The following is a 23,924-nucleotide window of genomic DNA, read 5'->3' as shown; positions in this document are numbered from 1 at the left end:
AGGGATGGGAAGGGCTGGTATAGTGGTAGGCTTGGATTTACTAATTTCTCAGATCATGAGGAAGAAAGAAAGGAAGAGGAGTGAAGTGAGAAAGACGTATTTAAATTACCAAAGAAGGGTGCAGCTGGGGAGTCTGGAAGCAAAGACCTGGTACTCACCACATCCCCACCTTCCGGGTGAAGAAGCTAGCTTATTTGGTCCTTCCTGGTTTCAGAGAGCTAGGAATCAGGAACGGAGGAAGGCCAGGCTCGGGAGAGTGAGGCAGAGCCTGAGACCAGCTTTGAGATACTGTGATTGGCAGGCCACATCGGTGATGGGTATAGCTGGGAGGAAGGAGAAAGGGTTCTTTCCTTCCTTCCAGGGCATAGTGAGGATGAGGAGTGGGGTGAAGTTAGAGGGGTATTGGTGTAGGGGCATCTATGAAGAATTTACCTCTTTCCCCTGAATCTCCTCTTGTTTCTGGCTCCTCTGTGCTCATGCAGTCATCTTAAGGCCTAATTATTTCTTTCGAAATTGGATTTCTATAGTAAGGGGAGGGAAGGCTCTTGGATGTTTGAAGAGCGTTGGTGGCTAACCCAACACTGTACCCCTCCTCCCTTGTTTATTGTCACCTTTACTTTACCAACCGGGAAACAGACCTGGAAAGCTCCACTCCACCTACCTGGTCGGGAATGTCTCCAGATACCTGAAGTGGGACTGAGGTCTGGGTGGCAACATCCAGGAACTGGAGACAGGGTCAGCTGATAGAAAGACCAGGCCCGCTATCTTGATGCCTTCCTACCCAGTGTCGTATTTGAAAAACAAAAGGGCTCGATCTCGTTGCTTCTGGTGGTGGTAGGGATCCTGGTTTTTCCACAAGATGTCTGTTTCTGGGATCTGAAGAGGTAAGTGTTTTACCCATAGGCGAGCTGCCACTGTGTCTCAAAGTGCCCGGATTCTTTGGATAGGAGCTGAGGTTATCCAAGTTGGGGACCTCTGCAGTCAGGAATCCTCACAGAGGGAGTGGCAGACCTTCTTTGGCAGGGTCTAGAATTCTACTCAAAGTATTCCAAATGTTTGAAATGGACTGAGAAGGTCCTTTCTTCAGCTTGTGAAGGGGAGCCTCAGGAAGTCAAGCATTAGTTGAGATGCTTCCCCCTTGGTGTGAAAAAGACAGCCATACCCAGACCTCAACCCACAGCATTTTCCATGCCTGTAACAGAAAACTGGCAGGCTCTTCGGAGATTTGGGAGACTGGAAAAAAGTAAGGCAGAGCCAAACACCCTGAGAAGGTTGTGACTGTGGTGGGAAGGAGAACCTGAGGGGGCTGAGAAGGGATCACCCCAAACCATTTCCCCAGAGAAGCCAAACATACACAATAGACTCTGATACTGAAAAACACCAGACGATCTGCTAGGAAGGGACATAAACCAGCAAGCGGATGCAGGTTAATAAAACCCGAAAAAGCCCAGACAGGAACACTTAAAATGCCCAGAACAAAACACGCCATGACCAATTCTCACCCAACACACAAGTACACGCACCAGAATATTCCCAGGCCAAGAGAAAAAGAGACCTTTCTCCCGTGAATACTTAGATATACCTGCACAGCTCCAAGAACAATCTGTTCATGCCTCTAAACTGACCCAAACAAACCCGTAGTGATCGCCCGCCGGCAGGCACCGACTGCACTGCACACACCACGGAGACAGTCGGTATCCCCAGAGCCTCACTAATGCAAGATCCAGATCCATACCCGGAGATAAAAGTCTAGACAATAGACGGCTGTTTATGACAACGAGGCTCTCCAAGTTTGGGGCCAGGCGATAAATCTCTGGCGAATCTTCCTGTAACTCAACTTCTGGCTGTAGTGAAGAGAGAACCACGGAGAACGAGCGAGCACGGAGGAGAGCAGCAAGAGGGGGAGACTTATAGCATGAGCAGAAGGCGGCTTCCTTGTGCAGTTCTAGGCCGTAACCCTGCCCACGTGAGGCGGTTCCACTGTGGGAGCTTCGGATGGAGTTTCCTAGCACAGGCGAGCCAGGGCTCCTCTCTGTCTGCCCTGGCATTAGGACTCAGAAGTCGTCCAATGTGCTGGCAGAAGGCATGGCCTGGAGGCTGGGACAGACCCACAAACCACTGTTGCTGGGGGCAAGGGGTCTTTTTCGTAGGTGATTGGGATCTTCTGTGTCAACTTATTTTTTTATCCTCCCCCCCTTTCCTCTCGCTCTCTCCCTCTCCCTTCCTCCCTCCTTTTCCATTTTGGATTGACTAGCTGTTCCCTTTTTCATTTTCGACCCAGGCGTCTGATTACAAGTAAGGAGCCACTGAAGTTGATCTCATAAAAATGCCGCGAGCTCACTTTGATCAGCGGGGACTGGGTCCGAGCCTAAGTAGGCTCTAAAGCCAGGGAATGGCCCCTCCAGCCAACCCAACTACCGCGGCTTGTGCTGCAACAGCAGCGAGGCAGGAGATCCCGAGGTTCTAAGAGGGCAATCTCTCACAGAAAATACCATCTCCAGACGGCTTTTAAGAGAGGTTCTTCATTTTAGAGCGGGGGTGGAGTGGGGGTGGGAGCGGTGAAACTGGCTTACAAAATGGGGCTTTTTATGGGAGAAATGGGGTTGGATTGTTAGCCTCAGGGGGACAACTTCTCCAGGGTGGAAGCTGGATGGGGCGGCTGGAGCCTCTGACTTTGCTCCCCTACCTTGTCCATGGACCCGGGGCTCCTCCAGCTAAGGATTACCCGCTTTGGGGGCCTAACCTGAGACCTTGGGCTTGCAGTGCTGACCTGGGCTGAGGGGAAAGTAGTCCTAGGAGGTCTGGATCTCTGAGAACTGGTGAGGTGTGGGTGTTCCGGGTTCAAAATAAACCCCTCGCTTGAAAAATCCCAAAGCACGCGAAAGGTTTATACTCCTCCTCGTTGCTGCTAAGTGAAAGAAAAATGAGGCAGGAGATGCAGACTGTCCTAAGGGCTTCTTCGCTAGTCCAGCCTGGGAAGCAGTGAGGGTGCCCGTTTGTAGGACTTCCTTCTTTTTATTGACTCCAGGAGAGACTGAATTTAAGGCCTCCTTTTTCTTCCCAGGGTTTTCTTCCTGGCTCATGGTCTGTGGGGTAGTCTCTTTTTCTTATCAAGATTTGTACTCTCACTGGGAAGGGCGAGGAGGAAAGACTCCCTTGAGTTGTTTGCGGGAGGCTACTCTAGGAACCTCCCAGGACAGAATTCTGTGGACAGTGCCCCCTTCTGAATTTGACCCTGTTGTTTCCTATGTGGGAGGGAAGGCTTCTGGAGTCTATCCCAGGTCTACCCAGACCACCGAGGCAGCAGCCCAGACGGCACAGGCCTGTTAGTGGCCAAGCTAGCAGCGACTGAGCCCACCAAAAATCCCCAAGGAGGTAGGGTGGTCATCACACAGAGGAGTTAGGTGAAATCTGGGGTTCTAAGTGGATGAAGGGGTGGCTGGCACCAACCAGATGAGGAATTAAAGCAAAAATAAACAACAAAAACAGCTGCCTTTGGTAGTAGTGCCTGCAAGTGATGAATTTAGGGACCATAGACATGGGGTTCCTTCAACCAAATGTAAAGATGCTGCTATCAGACACTCCAGATTGAGGGCACAAACCCAGTGGGAGCTCCCAGGAGGTCTGGACCCAAAGCCAGCCAGGTAGGCCACTGCCCCCACTCCAAGCATTCTTGCTAATCAACAGCTAACTGACCACAGGAATGGGGGCCTTCTCTCCGTGACCCAGCAGTCATGATCAGTTGCTGAAGGATTTTAAAGTTGTTTTAAACAATTTGAAATACCAACACCAGAAAAACGAAAAAAAAAAAAAGCTTCATACTTTGCTTTTATGGAGCAGAATATTCCTTTCCACAGTCTGTGGGAGCACGCTCAAGTCTCCTTGCCATTGTCTCCTTGACACCCTTCTTGCCTTCTTTCTTTTGGTTTCAAGAAAATAAGACTGCTCTTTGCAGCCGCCTGTCTCACTTTTATGGTGGCCCAGGAATAAACTTTGGTGGTCAAATTCAAGTGCTCAGGCCCACAGCTGTCTTCTCACAGGAAGCAGAAACAACCCCCCACCTCTCTCCCAGGCTGTGCAAAACGGGACTTAGGGGCTTGGGCCCCATACTGCCCAGGAGATTAAGAGGAAGAAGGAAGCAAAACCTAGTAGAAACATGGGGAAAGCTGGAGCCGAGACTGCCCTCATCCTTGCAAAAGATGGGGTACTGCTGACCTCCCTTTTTCTGACGTCTATCACTGTTTGGGGAGCATTTTGCCTCCAGTAAACTCAAGTTTATGAGGTCAGCCGCAAACCCCATAAAAGCCACAGTCCGTAGTTCCCTGCCATTATAATTAAAAATGTTGCCTCCAGCTCCTCCTATAAAAAAAGGGGAAATGCAACAGATTCTTCTGTTTCTGGTCCTCTCTCTACAGAGTTACTCCAATCTAGTTATTTTCTTCAGTTAAGATTGGCCAAGACTAAAATGTACGCGAAACAATGCCTAGCACTAAGTATATAGACACTGGGGGTCTCTTCCACAGTATTTCAGGACACCCTACCCTCCCAACACACAGACACACACATACACACACAGACACACACACAAACACCAGAATGGAGACCCATTGTGGCAGAGGCAGTTTCCATCAAGTGTTGTTCTAAAGGCGGAGTAAATTTGGACAGGTAGAAGAGTCGAGGAGGAATGGGTTTGGGGGGCTGTATTTGGAAATATATTTGTATCTTCCCTGTCGGGTTAAGGATTTCAGTGCCTCACCCTTCAACAACGAAGATCAAATCAAACACTTTAAAAAGGAAAACCATTTTGAAGCTGGTCTTAAGGATGCTAAGATGATTTGAATTCCCTTTGGTTTTTCCTTAAGAGTACAGGTCTGAGTTGTTAGGGATATCACTCTTCTTCTTTAACACACTCTGTCCTGATAGCTCCTGCTTAGGACCAAGGTTGCTGTTACTTTCTGCTCCTGCCAATTGTTCTGGCCCCTTGGACTCAGTCCAGAAGCTTTCAATAAAGTTATTTTCAGCTGCCCAGATGTGTGCTGTAATGGCCAAAGGGATGGGAGGCTAGGGAGGGCAGAATCACTGAGTACTCCCCCTGGATACAGCAGTCCAAGTAGGTTTACAGATTTGGGAGAGGGCAAAGTTGGACTGAGAAGGAGGCAGAAAAAAGAAGCAGTGAGAGAGGGACTTCTGGCCCCACCTTGCCCACCTTGAGATCACAGTTTATTTCACTGTCCTGTGATTGATCCTGGAGATAGACACCTGGCGTCTCCACCCACCTAAGCTCCAAAGTCATTACAGAAAACAGGACCCCCTAATTTGGTTCCCTTAGCAGTGGACCCCACTGCCTGGCTTCTTTTCAGTCCTTTAGTTGAATCTGAGCTCCCAGCTCAAAGGGCCTCAGATACGGAAGACAGATGACTCTCATTCTAATCTTTTTCTTTGAGGTTTGGGATTTTAAAATCCACAGTGGTTGTAGCTTTCTGCACATTGATTGACAATAAAGGCAGGCATGAAATATTCACCCAGGGCCACTCTCTCATACTAAATATTTAACACAACATTAGAGAAGGTTTTTCTCAGACTTCGCCAGGCACCGACTGGGCGGCTGGCATGCTGCTCACCACTGGTTTATGACTAATAGGAGTCCCTAGCCAGCGGCAGCACAGCCAGCTAGGCAAAGTTGGGACATCGGCTCTTAGCTAGGCTGCCTCACCTTTGGAAAACTTCAGATACTCTTCTTGCAATCCTGTCCTATAAGGGAGCTCACCCGGCTTTGGCCAGGAAAATAATCTAAAAGACTTCTTCAAACTCTGTAAACAGGCGTTGATTCTTCAGGTAGAGGGGTAAGAGTTCCTGAGACTTGAAGAGGATTCAATATTCCTAGGGGAATCAGGTAGGAAAAAGTCATTCCTCTTACTCCAGCGGATCCAGACCCCCTAAACGGAAAGCTCTCCTCCTTTCCATCAACGGGGGGGGGGGGAGCAGAAGCTAGGAAAAAATACAATTACCCCCTCCCAGCCACCGCCCCCGCCCATCCCACCGCCCACCCCAACCCAATTCTCTCTCTCCTCCTTTGCTCGCTCTGTGGAATGGAGAGGAGGGGAGTGACGAGAGAAAAACGAATACAAATCTGCAATTGATTTTCATAATGTTTCTGCGGTGTTTGCAAACCAATCGCCTGAACGTCCCCGATCTTACCTAAGAGAGAACCCCTCCTACGTCTGCGAAGTGCTCCGAACTGATATATGACAATATCTACTTTGGATCACGTGCTCAGGGAGAGAGACTAAGACGGATAACGCGTCATCTCGCCTTCCCAAAATTTCCCCCCTCGCTAGATCGGGTCCAAAACCTCCATCCGGAGCGGGCAGGAGAAGAGAACGATGTTTAACTCGGTCAACCTGGGCAACTTCTGCTCGCCTTCGCGCAAGGAGAGGGGTGCTGACTTCGGCGAGCGAGGGAGCTGCGCCTCCAACCTCTATCTGCCCAGTTGCACTTACTACGTGCCTGAGTTTTCCACCGTCTCCTCCTTCCTGCCCCAGGCCCCCTCTCGTCAGATCTCCTATCCCTACTCAGCCCAGGTGCCCCCCGTCCGGGAGGTCTCCTACGGCCTGGAGCCTTCCGGCAAGTGGCACCATCGGAACAGCTACTCGTCTTGCTATGCGGCCGACGAGCTTATGCACCGAGAGTGCCTGCCTCCTTCCACAGTCACTGAGATCCTGATGAAAAATGAAGTCTCCTACGGCGGCCACCACCACCCCAGCGCCCCGCATGCGGCCCCCGCCGGCTTCTACTCTTCAGTCAACAAGAACAGCGTCTTGCCCCAAGCCTTCGACCGCTTCTTCGACAACGCCTACTGCGGTGGCGGAGAGGCGCCTGCCGAGCCCCCCTGCTCAGGCAAGGGCGAGGCCAAGGGGGAGCCTGAGGCGCCCCCGGCCTCGGGACTAGCGTCCCGGGCAGAGGCTGGTGCTGAGGCCGAGGCCGAGGAGGAGAACACGAATCCCAGCTCTTCTGGTTCTGCCCACTCAGCCACCAAGGAACCGGCCAAGGGAGCCTCCCCCAGTAGGTAGCAGCGGCCGGGAACCCGAGGGCAGCGAGTCAGGGAGCGGAGAGGGAGGGCTGGTGTAGAGGGTGGCGGGTGTGAGGTGGGGGGAGGCCAACGGAGCGCGGACAGCCTCGTGTTTTGGGTCAGTCCGATTTTATGTGGAGTTTTATAAGCATTCAAAGGATTTTATTATAACCTACAAAGCCCTCTCTCCCAACGACTCGACTTTTTACGATAGAGAGGGGTGGGGAGGGAGGGAAGGGGGCTCTTTGGAAAAGCCGGGTGAGCCCCCCTCCGTTATCTCCCTCGGTCTGTGAAATTTTTAAAAGTGCCACCATTTCGGGCGATATTAACTTTGATCATGAACTTAGAGGAGAGTTTAAGAAAGGATGGGGAGACGGGCTGCGCGCGGGGGGGGGGGGGGGAGGAAGGGGAGGGGTGAAGGGGGAGAAAGGGGAGGGCGAGGGACAGACCGGGAGAAACCCAGAGGGGGGGAGAGGTAGGAACAGAAGCGAGGTGACAGAACTGGAACCCACAGAGGCGCTTCAAGGTCCGCTCCGCTTCTGCTTCTTTTTAAAACGACTTTTAAAACAAAACATGTTCAAATTACATGCTCTTATGGGTCTTTGAATAGAAATCCGGGCAAGCCGGGATTTGGCGGTGATGGGAAAGTGTGGAAAAGATCAAAGCTCCCTGCGCAGAGAGTGTGGATGGCTCTCCAGGGTCTACGGTCTCTGGGTAGGCCCTGCCAGGCTGTTTGCGTAGCCTGGCAGGCAAACGGCGGGGCGTCCCGGGATGCCAGGGCCTGACAGGAGGCTTGGGGTGTCTAGCTACTTCTGCACGCTAATTTCCTCCCTGATTCCCCACTACTACCGCCTAAAATCACTCCTTCGCGCCGGTTTTCCGTGGTTCCCTCCGGTTTCTGGAGGACGGGGTGGCGGGTCGGTGGGCTTGGAGAAGCTTTGGGAGGGCTACTCGGAAGGTGCAAGAGCAGCGAGGAGTAGCAGGCGGGGCACCCCAGGGAACGCACGCGGCCCAGACAGGCTTTTCTCCATCTGCAGACCCTGTCAGCTAGGGTTCTGATCTATCTGAGGGGCAGGGAACACCAGGCTCTCGGTGAACCAAGCTAGACTTGGCAGTGGGATCCTCTACGGAAGAAGAGCCGCCTGCCTAGAGGGAGGGCTGCCGCCGCCGGCGGGACTGAGATCGGCAATGAGGCCGAGCGTTCAGAGGCTGGGGTCCGCTGGGGTCGCCCGGGGTCTCACGTGTCTCTCTCCCCTCTCCTCGCACTTGCCCCCTCCCCTCCCTCCAGACGCCCCCCGCACCCGCAAGAAGCGCTGCCCTTATTCGAAATTCCAGATCCGGGAACTGGAGCGAGAGTTTTTCTTCAACGTGTACATCAACAAAGAGAAGAGACTGCAGCTGTCCCGGATGCTGAACCTGACTGATCGACAAGTGAAAATTTGGTTTCAGAACCGAAGGATGAAAGAAAAAAAACTGAGCAGAGACCGGCTGCAGTATTTTTCCGGAAATCCGCTGCTGTAACTGCAGGCGGGGGAGGGAAAGAGGGAAATTTATTTTATTTTATTTTTATTTTATAACTCGTCTTTTTCCGCGGGTGGAAAACTGGACTGTGGCCAGGGCTGGCCCCCCACTGCCGTTACTGACACTTCCTTCCAGAATCTCCTTCGCCTCGGGTCTAATTCACTGTAGGGACAGAGACCCGGCCAGGAAAAAGGAGTGAGGGAGTGTCTGACCCGTGACTAGTGGACCCTGTTGGCGGCGCCAAGGCCCCAAGACTGTTTATTTAAAAGAAATACACCTTGCAACAAAGTCTTGCTGCTGGGATTGGGTGAGGGGGAGGGGCGAGCACAGTGGGCGCCAGAGCCGAACAATCCTTGAACTCCAAACCTTCCCTAGCCGAGTGAAAAGAACCGCTGAGCCACCTTGTCTGCAAGACCTCCCGGGCTCCCCACCCCCGCCCCATCCTGCCCCACGCTTGGACTGCTAACTGTGATCCTGCCTTGCTGTGAAATTCCTGTACTTTTGACCTGGTGTTAGGTGTGCGAAGTCCAAGTCCTACCTCCGTCTGAGCCTGGCCCCGCCTCAGCCTAGTCGTTCTCGCCCTAAATGTGTAGAGCCCTCTTTTGAAATCTCCTAACTGGTGCATTGAGGTGTCCTAACCTTTTCCAAAGCAGTGCCCCCCCCCCCGATTTATTGCTAGTCTATGCAGTTGTTACCTCCTTAAAAAGAAACAGGATTGAGGAGGAAGCATAGGAATGGGATTGGGCCCCTCCTGCTAGTGGAGGCTGATTGTTGTAAATATTTCATCAACCTCTTTACCTGTAGAGGAAGGGGGAGGCTGAACCGGAGTAAGATTCTAATCACCCATCTCTGTCCATGTGCGTGAGTGCGTGTGTACATGTGCAATCCCCACTCTGCTTCTGTCTCAGAGGGATTGTTGTGAAGTTTTTTGGTGGCAAATAAAGATATTTCATTCTGTTCGATATTATTATTTTATTTGACCTTTTTATTAACCCCTCTCCTCTTAAAACCCCCTGCGTTCTCAAAACAGCAGAGGAGGAGGAGGTGGTAGTGGCGGTGTAAGAGGGGAAAAGGAGGAGGAAAAGGAGGCTGTGGCAATTGGGAGAGCCTGCTAGTGAGAACCAGGCCTTCTGAGGTGAAGCAGGCCAGTGCAAAGGACATTCTTGGTTAGTCCTAAACTCCTTTTCCTCACAAGCAACTCCAGCTGTGTCCAAATGCCCAGCAACGCTTCTTTAAGCACATGTTTGTTGTGGAGTTAATTGTAGCCATCACCAAATTTAAATTTATAGGAATTTTCTTGGCTTCACCGTGGCCCTCCTGCCAGATGTCTCCGTCTGTTGTAGTCAAATATGTAGAGCTGAGGGTAGGGCGCTCTCTCTCTCTCTCTCTCTCTCTCTCTCTCTCTCTCTCTCTCTCTCTCTCTCTCTCCCCAGACAGACGGATGCCTAGGCCTGGACCACCCTGACTTTTATACATTGGATGTTCCAGTATTAAAAAAAAAAGCCCCAGAAATGTGTTTTGTGGGGATTAGCAAAAAGAAGGGCACTGGAAAAGGTGATCTATGGGGACAGTCTTCACGGCAATCTCTATTTCTGCGGAAAGTTAACTAATCCCTTCAGTTCTTTCAGTAAAGACATTCACTCATCTCTTCAAAATTTGTTATTTGAGGTAAGAGGTTCAGGACCAATTCTTTCATTTTTCTTCTGTCTCTCTGTCCCATTAGAATTCCAAGAAAATATTTTCATTCATGTTACATTGTTGGATGAAAGGCGAAAGCATCCTGGGTCTCAAGTTTAGATACTGTTTTGATGACAGGGATTCCTGCAGCTGAGGTATCTGCTGAATCTCTGATTTTTAAGTGTGGCTCTTTGAGATTTGTCATCTTTGCTGTATTGTGGCTCACACTCTTTGATGTGCTCACCCAGGAAAACTTTATCATTCAAAGCAGTGTCTTTATGTGTGCACGTGAGTAGTATGGTTTGTGCACTTTTGTCTGCATGGAACAAGTGTGACCTGACCTACACACTTCTGTCCTCCCTGGTGTGTGAACACTGTCGGTATTTAATGAATGTGGACAGGAATACAACCGAGGGTCCTCTGTGTGTGCATGAGATGGGGGAATTTCTCGAGCTGTGATGTTTGTCCACTATAACCAGCTATACCAGTGACTGTTAGCATGCAGAAATATTTTCTATACAACAATGGACAACCATAGAACAAAGCTATTTTTTAAAAAAAATTATTAGCATCCAAGGACTCCTGATCTTAGAGAAAAATATTTAAAACTTGCAATTATCATTTTTTTACAAATGCATAGCCCAGAAAAGAACCTCTCTTCCAAAGATGAGAGAAAAGTCATCATGAAAAAACAAAGGCTTGTGTGATCTGAACCCAAGAACCTGACTTTCTGTGGTAACCTTCGTTAAAAAAAATAAAATAAGAAGGGTCTCTAGCCCCTAAGCAAAGCCACCTTCAAACTCCTGGGATGTCCAACCCCCCCTTGCTGGCAGGAACACTCTGGGCTCAACCCCTTGGGGTAATCCCCTCCAGCCACAAGGCTGCCCAGGAACAAAAGATCGCAGTCTAGACGCCGCCATAAAGCGTCCGGAGCCTCTAAACCCAGTTTCATTTCGCCCTTAACGACCCAGTCTGGCCTGTGTTAGAAAATGCTTCCGTTCTAAACAGTAAACAAACCCCCAGTGGATGGTCTTGGCTCTTCCAAAACACCCCAGACCCCTTTGCCCCACATTTCCCTTCTCTTCCTTCAGCCTTTCTCAGCTCCCAGCTCCCCACCCCCAAGTAAATAAACCAGAGGCCGAGTTCAAAGTTTCCTGGAGCTAAAGGAGGAATGTTGGTTGTAAAAATCCAAGTTTATAGCGCACGTGGGAGTTTACAAGGGTATTAAGTGGTGTGGACTGAGAGAGCTCTCTGGGCCCCACCCCCTTTTCACTATGGTCTTTAGGGGTACAAGGGGAGTTGGGGTGCTTGAAATGAGAAATGGACTGGGGGGAGCTTTGGATTTGGAGTTTCTTTGTCACTCAGACCCTGGGTGACAGGGGAAATGCAAAACAGAGGAGCCTTGAAGGTGGGCCTACCACCCCCACTCTGAGAGAGAGCCCCTGGGTTCCAGATCTCCCGGACAGAAAGACTGGGAAGCTTTGCTGTGGTGGGGGCAGGGGTGGAGGTGGGGTGGAGTGCGGGACTGAAAGGTGCAGACCAGGTGGCTGAAAGTCAAGAGAGCTGGAGTTACCCATAACTAGTTAACCAGAGAGCTGAAATTACCCATAACCAGTTAACCTGAGAGCTGAAGTTACCCATAACCAGCTAACTGGAAAGCTGGAGTTTCCAATAACCAGTTGGCCAGAAGGGCAGGAACAATCTGGAGAAGGCTGACAGAAGAGAGGCCTTTTCTCAAAAAGGCAAAGGAGAACTTTGAACTTCAAGGAAGTCAAGGGCACTACCCCTTCCTCCCTCATCCCAACCCTCCCGCCCCTCTTAGGAATCTGTAGGTTAGTTCTTCTTCAGGCCAGCATTCCCTGAAGTGGGGAGTGCTGAGGTTTTCCTGGTGCCCTAGGGATGGTGCTGTGGACTAAGCTGTTCTTGCCCAGAGCTGGCCAATGTAAGTCTGCACGCGACGACACTCTTTATTATTCATATAAACCTTTAGAAAAGGCAACGCCCTGGAAGTTTTTATAACTTTGTTTGGCATAAAAGTTTTACAAGATTCCCCCTCCTTGAAGGAAAAAAAAAATGGCTTAGCTCAGGTCTTGACACAGGATGGAATCCTTGAGAAGGGGGAGAGAAAGATGAGCCTTGAGGCTTCATCATGTGTGTAAGGGGGTACTTTTCTTTGTGGAAGGCAAAAGGGCTTGAAAGTCAAACCAGTCCTTTCTGAGGTCTACCCTGGACCTGTCTTTGGGGCCTTGCAGAGAACAAAAGCCACAGGCATTCAGGAGAGCCTTCCACCATGCGTTTGACATGTACTCTTTACAGATGCACACAGTGCAAAATGTCAGCAGTAGACAAGCCTTCCCCATTAGAGCCTGCTTTCCTCTCTCTCTCTCTCTCTCTCTCTCTCTCTCTCTCTCTCTCTCTCTCTCTCCCCTCTCTCTTCCTCTCTCTCCCCTCTCTTCCTCTCTCTCCTCTCTTCCTCTCTCTCTTCCTCTTTCTCTCCCCCCCCCTGTCTTTCTGTAACTGTTCGTCCCTCTCTCCCTTTCCCACACACACATCCCTTCTACCCACTTCTTGGAGGAGAGAAGTCCTATAATCCTGACTCAAAATCCTAATTTGGGGGTAGGGGCTTTTACACACACAGTCCTGTTGCTTTGGGGATTTAAGAAAAAAATCCAGACTAGCAGGATATTTGTGCCTACAAGTTGCAATTGTTACATAATCAGAGACAGCAAGGGCCCAGCGGGCTCCAGTTCTCCTGAGTCCTTTATGGACAACAAAAGTACTCATGTAGTGACATAGCCTTGGAATGTCAACTTATATATAACTCCTTGGACCTGCCTTCTACCTGTCATTGACAGACCCTGCCCCTCTCACGCTCCTAACCCTAGTGCTGAGAGCACAAACAAGCTCAACTTTAGTCTGTTTAGTGCTCAGTTCTGGAGTCAGAACAAAAATGAGGGAACTTTCCTTTAATTATGGGTCTGGTAGACCAAGTTTCTTCAGTGTGATGGAAATGGGCCTGGCACTTCAAGGAGCCTTTGGCATTGATGCGGAGTTGCCTCTGAATCGGCATTTCCTTTCCTCTAATGGCGACTCTGAGGCCTGGCCACCTCCTGTTCACTGTTGTACACTTCGCCTTGTGAGGAGCTGAGCTGAGGCTGAAGGCAGAAGGTCAACATCAAGCCGGAGCAACTGGACCGAGGATACGCGAATCCAGTCTGTCGCTTCCCCTACTCACATAGCTCAGCACAACAGAGAAAACTAAGTAAGCCACCAGAAGCCGCAAGCTGGGGAGGGCAGCAAGGAATTGAAGAAAGCAAGGATAAAGAAGAAAAAAGGAAAGGTGAAAACAAGAAAACAAGTTAGAGTCTTAGGGAAAAAATAAGGGATAATTACAGAGAAAAAATAAGGAGACAATAAAAAGATAACGAAGAGAAAGGAGGAAAATGAAAAAGAAACGAGAGGAAGGAAGGAAGAAAAGCAGGGGGAAAAAAGCAACAAAAACCTTTGAAACGAAATTTAGCTGGTGATGGAGGTTCCTGTTTTTTACCCTTAGGAGCGAAGCAGCCCAACCAGCCCACATTGACTGGAAATCTGACCTACGGAGGCAACTCTGAAACAAACCATTAAAGTGGGGACCAGGACCTTCCCCACAAGACCTCCTCCCTTTGGGCTCCTCCTCCTGACGACTCTTCTCTCTGAGGTCTGTGCGGTCTGGTTTCGATTCCGTAGGCTAGGTTAAATAACTGGTTTCAGAAGGGCCAGGAAGCAGTGGAGCTGACGCAGACAGAGAACTTCAGGATTTAAGGATCGCAGGAAGTGCTTTGGGTAGAAGTGAATACATGAGGCTGTGTACGTGCAATTAACCGCAAGCTGGACGTGTGGATAGATGCTCGACAGCCTCTGGGTGCAAGTGTGCACAATGTCTAATGTGAGAGCGAGTCGGCGGCAGCGCTGCCTGCCCGCCCGCCCGCCCGCCCGAGGGGCTGCAAATCCGAATAGAACAGAAGCCGTCCTCAGCCTCTCACCTTTTCTACCTGTTTGAAACCTTTCTCCCCTGAACCTCTGAGCACTCCACATTTTGCTTGGAGTTTCCCTGCTCTAGATTCAAGCAGAGCATGGTGCTCTAGAAGAAAGGCGAATTGTTCCTTCAAGATTTGGGGAAAGAACGATTAATCTCGGCCTCCAAAGCAAGAAGATAATCCTAACAGTCAATGGTGTGATTTTGTTTTACATTTTTGCTTGAGATTTTAGTATGCAATTTTTAAAACTGTATTTAATAATTTTTATTCCAAAAGAAGATATACTCTTCCTTCTTTTTCACCGTCTTCAGAATTACACCAGACCATCCTTGACCTCTCTTAAAAAAAAAAAAAAAACTCCGACAGTTTTCAGAGGAGAGAACCGGGTACTTCTGGGCTTCAGTCGGAAAGAGCCCAGACTCATTTCTATCTATTAGCAGGGACCCTTAGGGTATCTGCCCCCAAAGAACTTCTAGGCCCTTCTGGAGCCAGCAAGGAGCTCCTGAACCCTCTTCTGCTCCTTTGCTCGCGGACCCAAAGGCCGCAGAAGGCCCAGGAGGCCCAGTCCAGTTCAACAGGACTGCCCTTCGGTGTTTGTATCCTTTGACTCTTCGGGCGGGAAGAGTCAAAGGAGCCTGGGCCTTACTCTTAGGGCGGGTGGGATTTGTTGAGACACAGGCACAGCCTGAGTCCCCACTTTGGCCTGCAGCCCCCGGAATTTTCACTTCCTTGTTGAGGTAAGAAAAGGGGGAGACCCAGAGGAAGACTTAGGTGCAGGGCTCTCTACAATGGGGGAAGTTGAGGTGATAGCCTTTAAAAAAGCAATGTATGGGTTGACTAGCAACACAGACTTCCCCTGGGGCCCAATTCAGTGACCAAGGGTGGCCTTTGGGTAAGGCCAGTGGGCTCCGGGCAGTGGCAGCAGACTGGGTAGCTAGGGCGGCGTGCATGCCTTTGAACGCCAGGTTGGGACAATAGGATGGAACTGCCTTTTGCTCAAGGCCTCAGGAAAGGCGAGTCCAAGGGGGCAGGGCTTGGGACCCAGACTAGACAGGACTTTCCTCAATCCACACAAATGCTCTCTACCCGGGCCCTCGCTTTCACTCCTTTCCTTTTACTTCCATTAAGATAGATCCCAAAGTCTCGGAAAAAGCCAACAAGTTATTCACATCTGCGTCAGTCCGAGCAAGCCAGCGGGCTCTTGCTTAACAGCGCTGGGTTTCCGTTTATCTTGAGTAATTAGAGGCAAACATTTGTCCCAACGGGGGTCCCACTAAGGCTGATGAATTTAATTTCTGGTTTCATTAATGGGCCGTGTTTATCATACTTCTAATTATTTCAACTTTAAACACTACTCGTTCTTGTGAGGAGGTGGGAGTTGAAGCAGGAAGCTTTTCTCCTGAGGGTATTATTTCTACTAATAATGGTAAGAAACCTGAAGTAAGTCTCTTCACTTCATGACTGGGGTTGGAGGTGAGCCTGGGGTGAGGCAGGGGGGTCTGGCTGGTCAAGGAGAAAGTCTGGATGACTTTGCTTCTCTCTCTCTCTCTCTCTCTCTCTCTCTCTCTCTCTCTCTCTCGTTCCTCCCCCCCCCAGACAGGGTTTCTCTTGATAGCTAGCCAGTTTCTGTCTGGGTGTGTGTTGTTTGAGGATTATTCTAGAATCTCTCAACTTCAACCTCCTCTGACTCTCACTATCTCCTCTCAGACTGGGTTCCAATTCCACTGTCCGCTGCAAAGCTCTTCCCTCAAAACCTTCTCTCTAGCCAGCACAGCGCTTCCTAGATGGAGACACTGCCCCTTCCCCAGCTCCTGTCACTGAGGTAAAAGCTGGGAAGAGCTGAGGTAGTCCAGCCGCACCTGGATGTTGGAGAAAGGGCCCTCCCAGAGTCCAGAACAGGGGACAAGGGCAGGGTTTTGAGAGGACAGACTCCAGGGACGCGGAGGAAATAAAGGAGATGTGAAGGAGGAGGAGGAGGAGCCCCCAAAGCCACATAGTTCTCTATTGCTTTGGTCTTTAATTTCATCTTCCCATAAATGAGGAAATATCAGTTCCCATACTAAATTTTTATCCCCAGATGATAAATATGATGGGAAATTTTCTTTGGGTCCTTGTAAAAGGGAACGGTTTCGATCAAACTCATGGGGAAAGACTTATGCAGATAATACAAACAGAGTGGCCATAAAGTCTCCGAGGTTTCCCGCGGGATGGGCAGTGGGACAAATGGCTCCCCAGACTGAATGCCGCTGGGAACTGTCCCAAGTCTGGTCTGGGGCCTAAACAGCCTAACCTTGCCCTGGATAACTCACAGGCTGAAGCCAGGGTGACCCCTGCAAACGAAAACACAAAATTATTTCAAAGCTCCCCTACCGGCCTGCAGGCCTGCAAACAAGCCATACACGCCACAGATCTTTCGATTTTTTTTTTTTTTTACCCTGGAATCAAGGGACCCATGCGTCGTCTTCTCCACACCTGGCTAGGGGAATTTGGGGCACAGTTCTTTCCTTAGTCCACTTCCATTGTAGCTGGCTAGGGCCTCCAGCAATCGGTCCAGCTTCTTCACTCACGCCGGTGCGCTTTCGACCCTGGAACCCTTTCTCAGCCAGGCTCTGGTCTTTGGGGGTGGGGGAGGAAGCCCACTGCCTCTGCCCAGGAAAAAATGTAGGACTACCAGAAAGACAAGTTATTCTCCGGATTCCGTTTCCTGAGGAAGGGGTGGAGAGTTTAGTTCTCTTTGGAAGAAAGGTGATGGAGAAATCGAACGAACTATTTTAAACACACATTTTCCCCTGCTTCTTCACTTTAGTAATACACACACACACACACAAGACCGCCTCTCTTCTTTAAAAAATATTCCCAAACAAATCGCTTAAAAAAAAAAGAAAAAGAAAACTTCTTCTCTGATGAGGTTTAATTGCGTCTTTCACTTCTTTCTGGCATGCATGCGCCACTCCTCCAACCCAATCAAGGCCTGCAAGTTCGGACTTTCTCTCCAGGAATATTTCTTGTTTTAGTAGGGACAAGGTCAAGCGGAAAAGAAGGGCTGCCAGGGCTTGGAGCAAAACACCCTACCAAACCCGCTCGAAGGCCAACAAAGGCCAGAGACTGGAGATGTTCATCCGGTAGGGCCCAGGCTGCAACTCCAGGGTTGGGGACAGGATACCTCTAATCTTCAGCTTCCTCCTCCAGTGATCCCAAAGTCCACTAGGATCCTCCTTTGCCCAGCATCCCTTAAATGACCGTGACCTATCCCAGCCCACTCTAGACACCTGAAATTCCCAGTTAATCCCCCACAAGAAACTTACAACTCAACCAACCTCCAAGACTGGTGGTCCGAAGCTCGCAGGCCCAAGGGCCAAGCTGGAGAAATCAGGAGGCAGGAGAGCAGAAACTTTAGTCCTGACTGATTCTTTAACTTTCTCTTTCGCCCTAAGCCCACTGGAGATCCTTCCCGCCTCCCCCAAAGCATCGCGCGGCACCGAGCCCAAGAAAAGAAAAGGTGGTTTGGAGTGAAGAAAGTGGAAGGTGAAGAGATGGGAAGGAATACCTGAAGCTTGTCTGGACCTTTTAATTTGAATTTGACTGTTTTGAGCCCTGGTTGCCTCACTCTCTCCCGCATTTTCTCCCTCTCCTCCCCCCTCTTCCCGGGAGTTACAGGCTGGTTCTGTAAACAAGCCCCACTCTTCCCAGAACATCCCCACGTCCCTCCACCCATCCCACCACCACTCCACCACCACCCCACCGCCCCCGCAGAAAGGGGTGCGCTTTCTTTGTTCGCCGGGAAGGGCTCCCGAGCCCTTACCCCGAGGCAGCTGCTAGGTGGCGCTGTTACTCCACGCTGCGCGCTCCGCCTGCCGACAACTTGACCCCACTGACGTCACGGCCGTCTGAATCATCAAGGCCATTTTCAAATCCCATTGGTCTAGCCGTCACATGGTGAGGACCGAATGCTCGGATAATTATGGAGCTGATATTTCCCCCCTCCCCTTCTTTTTCCTCCCACCCCTCCAAACGCCCCCCCCTTCCCGGATGGGGGAAAAAAGATGTCAGCTCCTCCGCTGTAGTATTGCTCCTTAAAAACCCCTCTCTCTGAAAATGACATGCCCTCGCAATGTAACTCCGAACTCGTACGCGGAGCCCTTGGCTGCGCCGGGAGGAGGAGAGCGCTATAACCGGAGCGCAGGAATGTATATGCAATCTGGGAGTGACTTCAACTGCGGGGTGATGAGGGGCTGCGGGCTCGCGCCCTCGCTTTCCAAGAGGGACGAGGGCAACAGCCCCAACCTGGCCCTCAACACCTACCCGTCCTACCTCTCGCAGCTGGACTCCTGGGGCGACCCCAAAGCCGCCTACCGCCTGGAACAACCTGTTGGCAGGCCTCTGTCCTCTTGCTCCTACCCACCCAGTGTCAAGGAGGAGAATGTCTGCTGCATGTACAGTGCAGAGAAGAGGACGAAAAGTGGTCCCGAGGCAGCTCTCTATTCCCACCCCCTGCCGGAGTCCTGCCTTGGGGAGCACGAGGTACCTGTACCCAGCTATTACCGCGCCAGCCCGAGCTACTCGGCGCTGGACAAAACGCCACACTGTGCTGGGGCCAACGACTTCGAAGCCCCTTTTGAGCAGCGGGCCAGTCTCAACCCGCGCGCTGAACATCTGGAATCGCCTCAGCTTGGGGGCAAAGTGAGTTTTCCTGAGACCCCCAAGTCCGAAAGCCAGACCCCCAGTCCCAATGAGATCAAGACGGAGCAAAGTCTGGCGGGCCCAAAAAGCAGCCCCTCGGAGAACGAAAAGGAACGGGCCAAGATAGCAGACTCCAGCCCAGACACCTCGGATAACGAAGCTAAAGGTAAGGCTGTCTGGGCCCCCGGGGCTAGGACACGAAGGCTGGTCTTCGTGTTCAGGACTAAGGTGAAGAGAGGGTTGAGCAGAGGCCTAGGGAACTCGAGGGTTCTGAAAATACCTGGGTTTGAGGATCCTGTTTGCCAATCGCCTGGGTGGTGGAGTGTCATTTAGCAGGGGAAGGTAAAAGGCGACTTGGAGGTACCAGGCCAGCCTGGCCTTTGGGTGCATAGGCGGAGGATATGAGTATTACAGGCAGCCTGCGGGTACCCTGTGCTGCACAAGATCCGTGGTCACTCCTTGGCGCGTGATGGCTTTGGTTTGCTTTTTCAGTGGGGTGTCCTGGGGGCTCACGTCTTCAGCTAAGGTCAAAGCGCACAAAACGCTTAAGATGGCGATCCTTGGGCAGGGGACGAGAGAAGGCTTAGAGATGAATCATTTCACTTCAGTGCATTTTCCTAGTTGGAAAAATGTTTCCTACGAAATACAATTTGTTGTTTGTGGGTCCGATTTGTGCGTACAGCTTGCACCCCTGCGATTTCTGTCTCGGCAGGGGCCTTGGGCAGTGAAGCTGAGGCCGGAAGGGGTGGAGGTGGAGGGCTGCCCGCCACATCCCTCCCTCCTCCAGATGCTTGGCTTGTGGGCTTTGGATCAGGGCATTGGAAATGTTGCTTTCCTTCCTTCTTTTTTCTTTTCTTTTTTGATCTTTAAAAAATTTCTTTTTTCTATTTTTACTAGTTATGTTTTTCCCATTGTTTTTCAAAAGCTGCTTAATAAGTGAGTGCTGGAAATTTTCTGTGTGCGTGGCAAGCGGTTTACTCCTGAGAAGGAGTGAGGCATTGGTTGTATTTCTTTGTGATTTTTGGTTCAAGAAGGAATGTTCAGCCAGAGTTCAAGCTCGGGGTTCAAGATTCATTTCCTCTGTAGCTGGGGGCACCAGGACCCTTTGCTGCTGTCTATGGGGAAAATACAGAGTTTGAACAGGATTGAGATGCTGAGGGCAATGACTTTCCCTGAAAAGTTGGAGCAAAAAAAAAAAAATTAAAAAAGGCCCAATAGGGAAGAATAAACCCGCTCCTCAAGACAGTGGCTCCTGGTGGTGTGCTAGGCTGACCCCTTGATGTAAAGGTAGATGAATTGAAAGCGAATCAGGCTGGGAATGCCCTGAACCTTGTGTGTAGTGCTTTGTATATGGACGCAACGGCACATTCATGTCTTCAGGCAACCTGTGCCCCCCTCACACACACACACACCTCTTATGTTCCTCACATACTCATTCTCACACACACACACAGATGCACTCTTTTAGCGCACAAGGGCAAAGCCTTACCCTCTGGGGTCTGCTCTGCAAAGATAGCCTTGGTAAATCAGTCCTTAGAGATTTTGGCCAGAAGATGACCATGTCTGTGCCTGTGAGGATGAGGGCATGAGGCACCCATATCACACACATGCCGTTATGGAACATATATAATGCCAAGTTTAATTTTATCCACTCACCATAAGTCCTGAGCTGGACTGGGGTAGAGGACTATGGCAGAACAAACTTCGTCCTAACCATACCAAGAAGCAAAGTCAAGGTTAATAAATCTACCTCCTAAACCCAAAGGACAATCACTTTGATAGATTCCCCTTCTCTCCTTCTCCCCCCTCCTACCCCAAACTAACACCCAGAGGTTGCACTTCCTGTTCTCCTTTTTCTTCACCCCTTTTTGGTGTTTTCATCAGGCCAGAGGGAAAGAGCTTTTGGCTAAGGTCCATTTGCAATTTCTTTCCTCCTCTTAAAACCCAACAACCCCAATAAAAAAATCAACAGGGCAGAATAAGATGTGGAGAGCCTGCAAACAGCTTGGCAAGAAGCTGCAGGTGCAGAATGGAGAATAATTAAAGACATTGACATTTTTGGACTATAGCTTCAAGTTTGCATCCCCCCCACTCCCACCCCTCACCCTGACTGTTTTCTGGTTGCCCTAGGAAACTCTCCCATCACTAATCCCTACAAAACCCTGGACCCAGAAGTCTCACTTGACTTAATGAAAAAAGGAAGTAGGGTGCACACTAGCTGTCAGCAAAGTTATTTGCTAGGTATCAATGACTCCCTAGTCTTTAAACTCTATATTTTTCCCTTTAAAGGGTGGCTGTGTTCCTTTCTGTTACCTGAAGATCAAGGTTCATCCATTTCAGCAAAAAGACCTACTAGGAAGAGAGGCTAACAATATCCCTTCTGTGTATACAGATGTGTGTGTGTGTGTGTGTGTGTGTGTGTGTGTGTGTGTTTCAAACACCCATCTACACATAGACTCTAGGGGACTACAATACCTTAGGATGTCTCCCTTCCTTGACCTTAAGTCCTCTCTGGTCAGGGGAAGTTTTCTGAGAATCCCTCAGCACGCCTCAGAACTGGTGCCCTTGCCCCCGCTGCTCAGACAGGCTTTTCTGCCTGTACCTGAAGCTCGTGGCCAGGAGAGAAGGAGGGAGCTAAAGTTTTAAAAGGACAGCAATCTTGTGGCAGTTCAGGCGGGAATAAGAGCTGGGGGCCTAGTGCAGGCAGTCCTGAGATGTCTTTGGCTGCAGAGACAGGGACAGAACCCCTTCATGGAGTGAGGGGTTAAAGCTCTCCAGGAAATGACTCTGAGCTGCGGGGCAGAGTGCATTGAAGATTTTTTTTCCTGTCTGACTGGATTTTTTGAGATCTGGAGCAGAAAAGAGTTGAAGGAAAGCCTGGTGAGGTTTAGGGTAATCACCTGGATCAGGAGAGACATTTGGAATCTGTTAGGTTAAGGTGAGCTTGACTAATTTAAATTTAGCAAACACTTTGAGGGTAAGCACCTCCCATCTTTCTTCCCTCTAAGTCTGGACCCCTAAGGATTTCCAAAAGCCCCAGAGAATCTGCCCCCAGGCCTGTGCAGTCAGGGGAGCATCTTCATTCGCCCTCACCCCAAGAGGCTTCCAAAAGCTGCATCCCCAGGGCTTGCTGCTTCCAGGGATACTTATGTAAATAATGTTATTTTTAACAGAGGAGATAAAGGCAGAAAACACCACAGGAAATTGGCTGACAGCAAAGAGCGGAAGGAAGAAGAGGTGCCCCTATACTAAACACCAGACGCTGGAATTGGAGAAAGAGTTTCTGTTCAATATGTATTTGACGCGAGAGCGCCGCCTGGAGATTAGCAAGACCATTAACCTCACAGACAGACAAGTCAAAATCTGGTTTCAAAATCGCAGAATGAAACTCAAGAAAATGAACAGAGAGAATCGGATCCGGGAACTGACCTCCAATTTTAATTTCACCTGAGCCAGCGTCATCTCCTCCCCCTCCCCATCTCTCCTTTCCCCGCCCCTCCTCCCTTTGTGCCTGGTGGTATTTTTTTCCCTCCCTGAGTATAAATGCAACGCGCCTGCAAAGAAAAAAAAAGGCAAAGACCTCAGACTCTCCTTCCAAGGGACCTATGGTTTGTGCTGCAAGGATTCTTCCACCTAAAGCATGAGAAATGGGGTGCTGGGTTTTGGGGTGTTGTGCGTGCCCTCAAGGATGGGGTGGGAGTGTGGCTGGTGTGTGTGTCGTGTCAACCCCCACTCACCCATGCACTCACACGCAGCATTCTGCTCCCCATGCAAGCTAAGATAGAATCCACCCCATTATAGAGAAAAGAAAGGGGGGAAAATCAACCAGAGAGGGTCTGTAACCTTGGAGATCATAGTCAGATTGCTCCCTCCTTGCTGCATTTCCCCCCTTAGAATAATAGACAGTCTTGAAAATTTGTCTAGTATTTGTGTGTTTGTCATAGCGCCCAGCATCTAGACCCAGCCCTCCCTGTGTCTTTCCCTTCCAGTGACTCTGAGAATCTGCTTGAAGTATTTGTACTGCTTTCTGCTTCTCTCCCACCCCTCCCAGCACCCTGTCCCTCCCTTCTACTAACATCTCAGAAATTCCATCAAGAACAAAATAATTAAAATAAATAATTAAAAATAGAACATAAAGTAAAGACACCCCCCCGGAGTTGTCCTGTCCCTGTCTGGGAGTTGTGTTATTTAAAGATATTCTGTATGTTGTATCTTTTGCATGTAGCTTCCTTAATGGAGAAAAAAATCCTAATAAATTTCCGGAATCTTAATCCTCAAATGGGTGGTTTTTTGTTTTTAGTGGCTTTTTTTAAGCGACACCCCCTCCCCCAAAACACTGAGTGTGTGGATATGTGTGTGTTTTGTGTTTGACTCATCTTCTACAGCCTTTCCAGAATGTCTCTTGGCGGGTTTAATGTAAGTGAGAGACCATAACGTTGATTTAAATATTATCCAGGTGACCACAATAAGTCAAGGTCATAAAACAGTAATGTCAGGACGGTCTTGGTGCGCGCGAGAGGTGGATTTTATGATCTGCAAATATAATGTGGGGCTGCAGTAAAAGATGCATTTAAAGGTGACTGAGGAGGGAAGAGCCAGAGAGCACACTGCAATCTTGAGGAGCAGACGGATCTGATTGCCTTCGGTACTGGGGGTGGGTGCACCCCACCACTGCTGGGGGGCCCTCAGGAACCCCCACCCATCTAAACAGAGGAATAAACTTAACCACCAGAGAGGCACCAGGACCTCAGCCTCCCTCCCCCCCCCTCGACAGCAGCTAACAGCAGCACCAGCGGCAGCAAGAGAAGGAGGAGCGGCGACAAGGTAAGAGAATCGGTTTCTTGTTCTTCTCTTGGCGGTGGACTGAGGACTAGTGGTGTCCCCAGGTGCCTGGCGAGCAGCGGGTAGAATACGGAGGAAGGTGTTTTAGGGCATCTGTGTTTGCTGAGAGCTTCGGA

At 50.1% G+C, this 23,924-nt stretch overlaps 2 protein-coding genes across 2 annotated transcripts; both read left to right on the top strand.

Moving 5' to 3' along the window:
• The first annotated feature begins 6,383 nt into the window (after nucleotides 1–6,383).
• Nucleotides 6,384–9,100, top strand: Hoxc11 (homeobox C11). The gene is made up of 2 exons (XM_050126739.1): nucleotides 6,384–7,062; nucleotides 8,358–9,100. The coding sequence occupies exons 1-2, from the start codon at nucleotides 6,384–6,386 to the stop codon at nucleotides 8,588–8,590; spliced, it is 912 nt and encodes a 303-aa protein (XP_049982696.1). The 3' UTR covers nucleotides 8,591–9,100.
• An 8,140-nt stretch (nucleotides 9,101–17,240) lies between these two features.
• Hoxc10 (homeobox C10) lies at nucleotides 17,241–23,223 on the top strand. The gene is made up of 2 exons (XM_050126703.1): nucleotides 17,241–19,132; nucleotides 22,140–23,223. The coding sequence occupies exons 1-2, from the start codon at nucleotides 18,382–18,384 to the stop codon at nucleotides 22,415–22,417; spliced, it is 1,029 nt and encodes a 342-aa protein (XP_049982660.1). The 5' UTR covers nucleotides 17,241–18,381; the 3' UTR covers nucleotides 22,418–23,223.
• The last annotated feature ends 701 nt before the right edge of the window (nucleotides 23,224–23,924 follow it).

This window comes from Alexandromys fortis, unplaced genomic scaffold (assembly GCF_014885135.2).
Source record: "Alexandromys fortis isolate MF-2015 unplaced genomic scaffold, M_Fortis_MF-2015_v1.1 scaffold_264, whole genome shotgun sequence".
NCBI classification, from domain to species: domain Eukaryota; kingdom Metazoa; phylum Chordata; class Mammalia; order Rodentia; family Cricetidae; genus Alexandromys; species Alexandromys fortis.
This window is presented reverse-complemented; position numbering and strand designations above follow the sequence as displayed.

Coding starts and splice junctions, on each gene's coding strand:
- Hoxc11 (XM_050126739.1), top strand. CDS start 6,384: ATGTTTAACTCGGTCAACCTGGGCAACTTCTGCTCGCCTTCGCGCAAG. Junction 7,063..8,357: donor GGCCAAGGGAGCCTCCCCCA/GTAGGTAGCAGC, acceptor CCCTCCCTCCAG/ACGCCCCCCGCACCCGCAAG.
- Hoxc10 (XM_050126703.1), top strand. CDS start 18,382: ATGACATGCCCTCGCAATGTAACTCCGAACTCGTACGCGGAGCCCTTG. Junction 19,133..22,139: donor CTCGGATAACGAAGCTAAAG/GTAAGGCTGTCT, acceptor TATTTTTAACAG/AGGAGATAAAGGCAGAAAAC.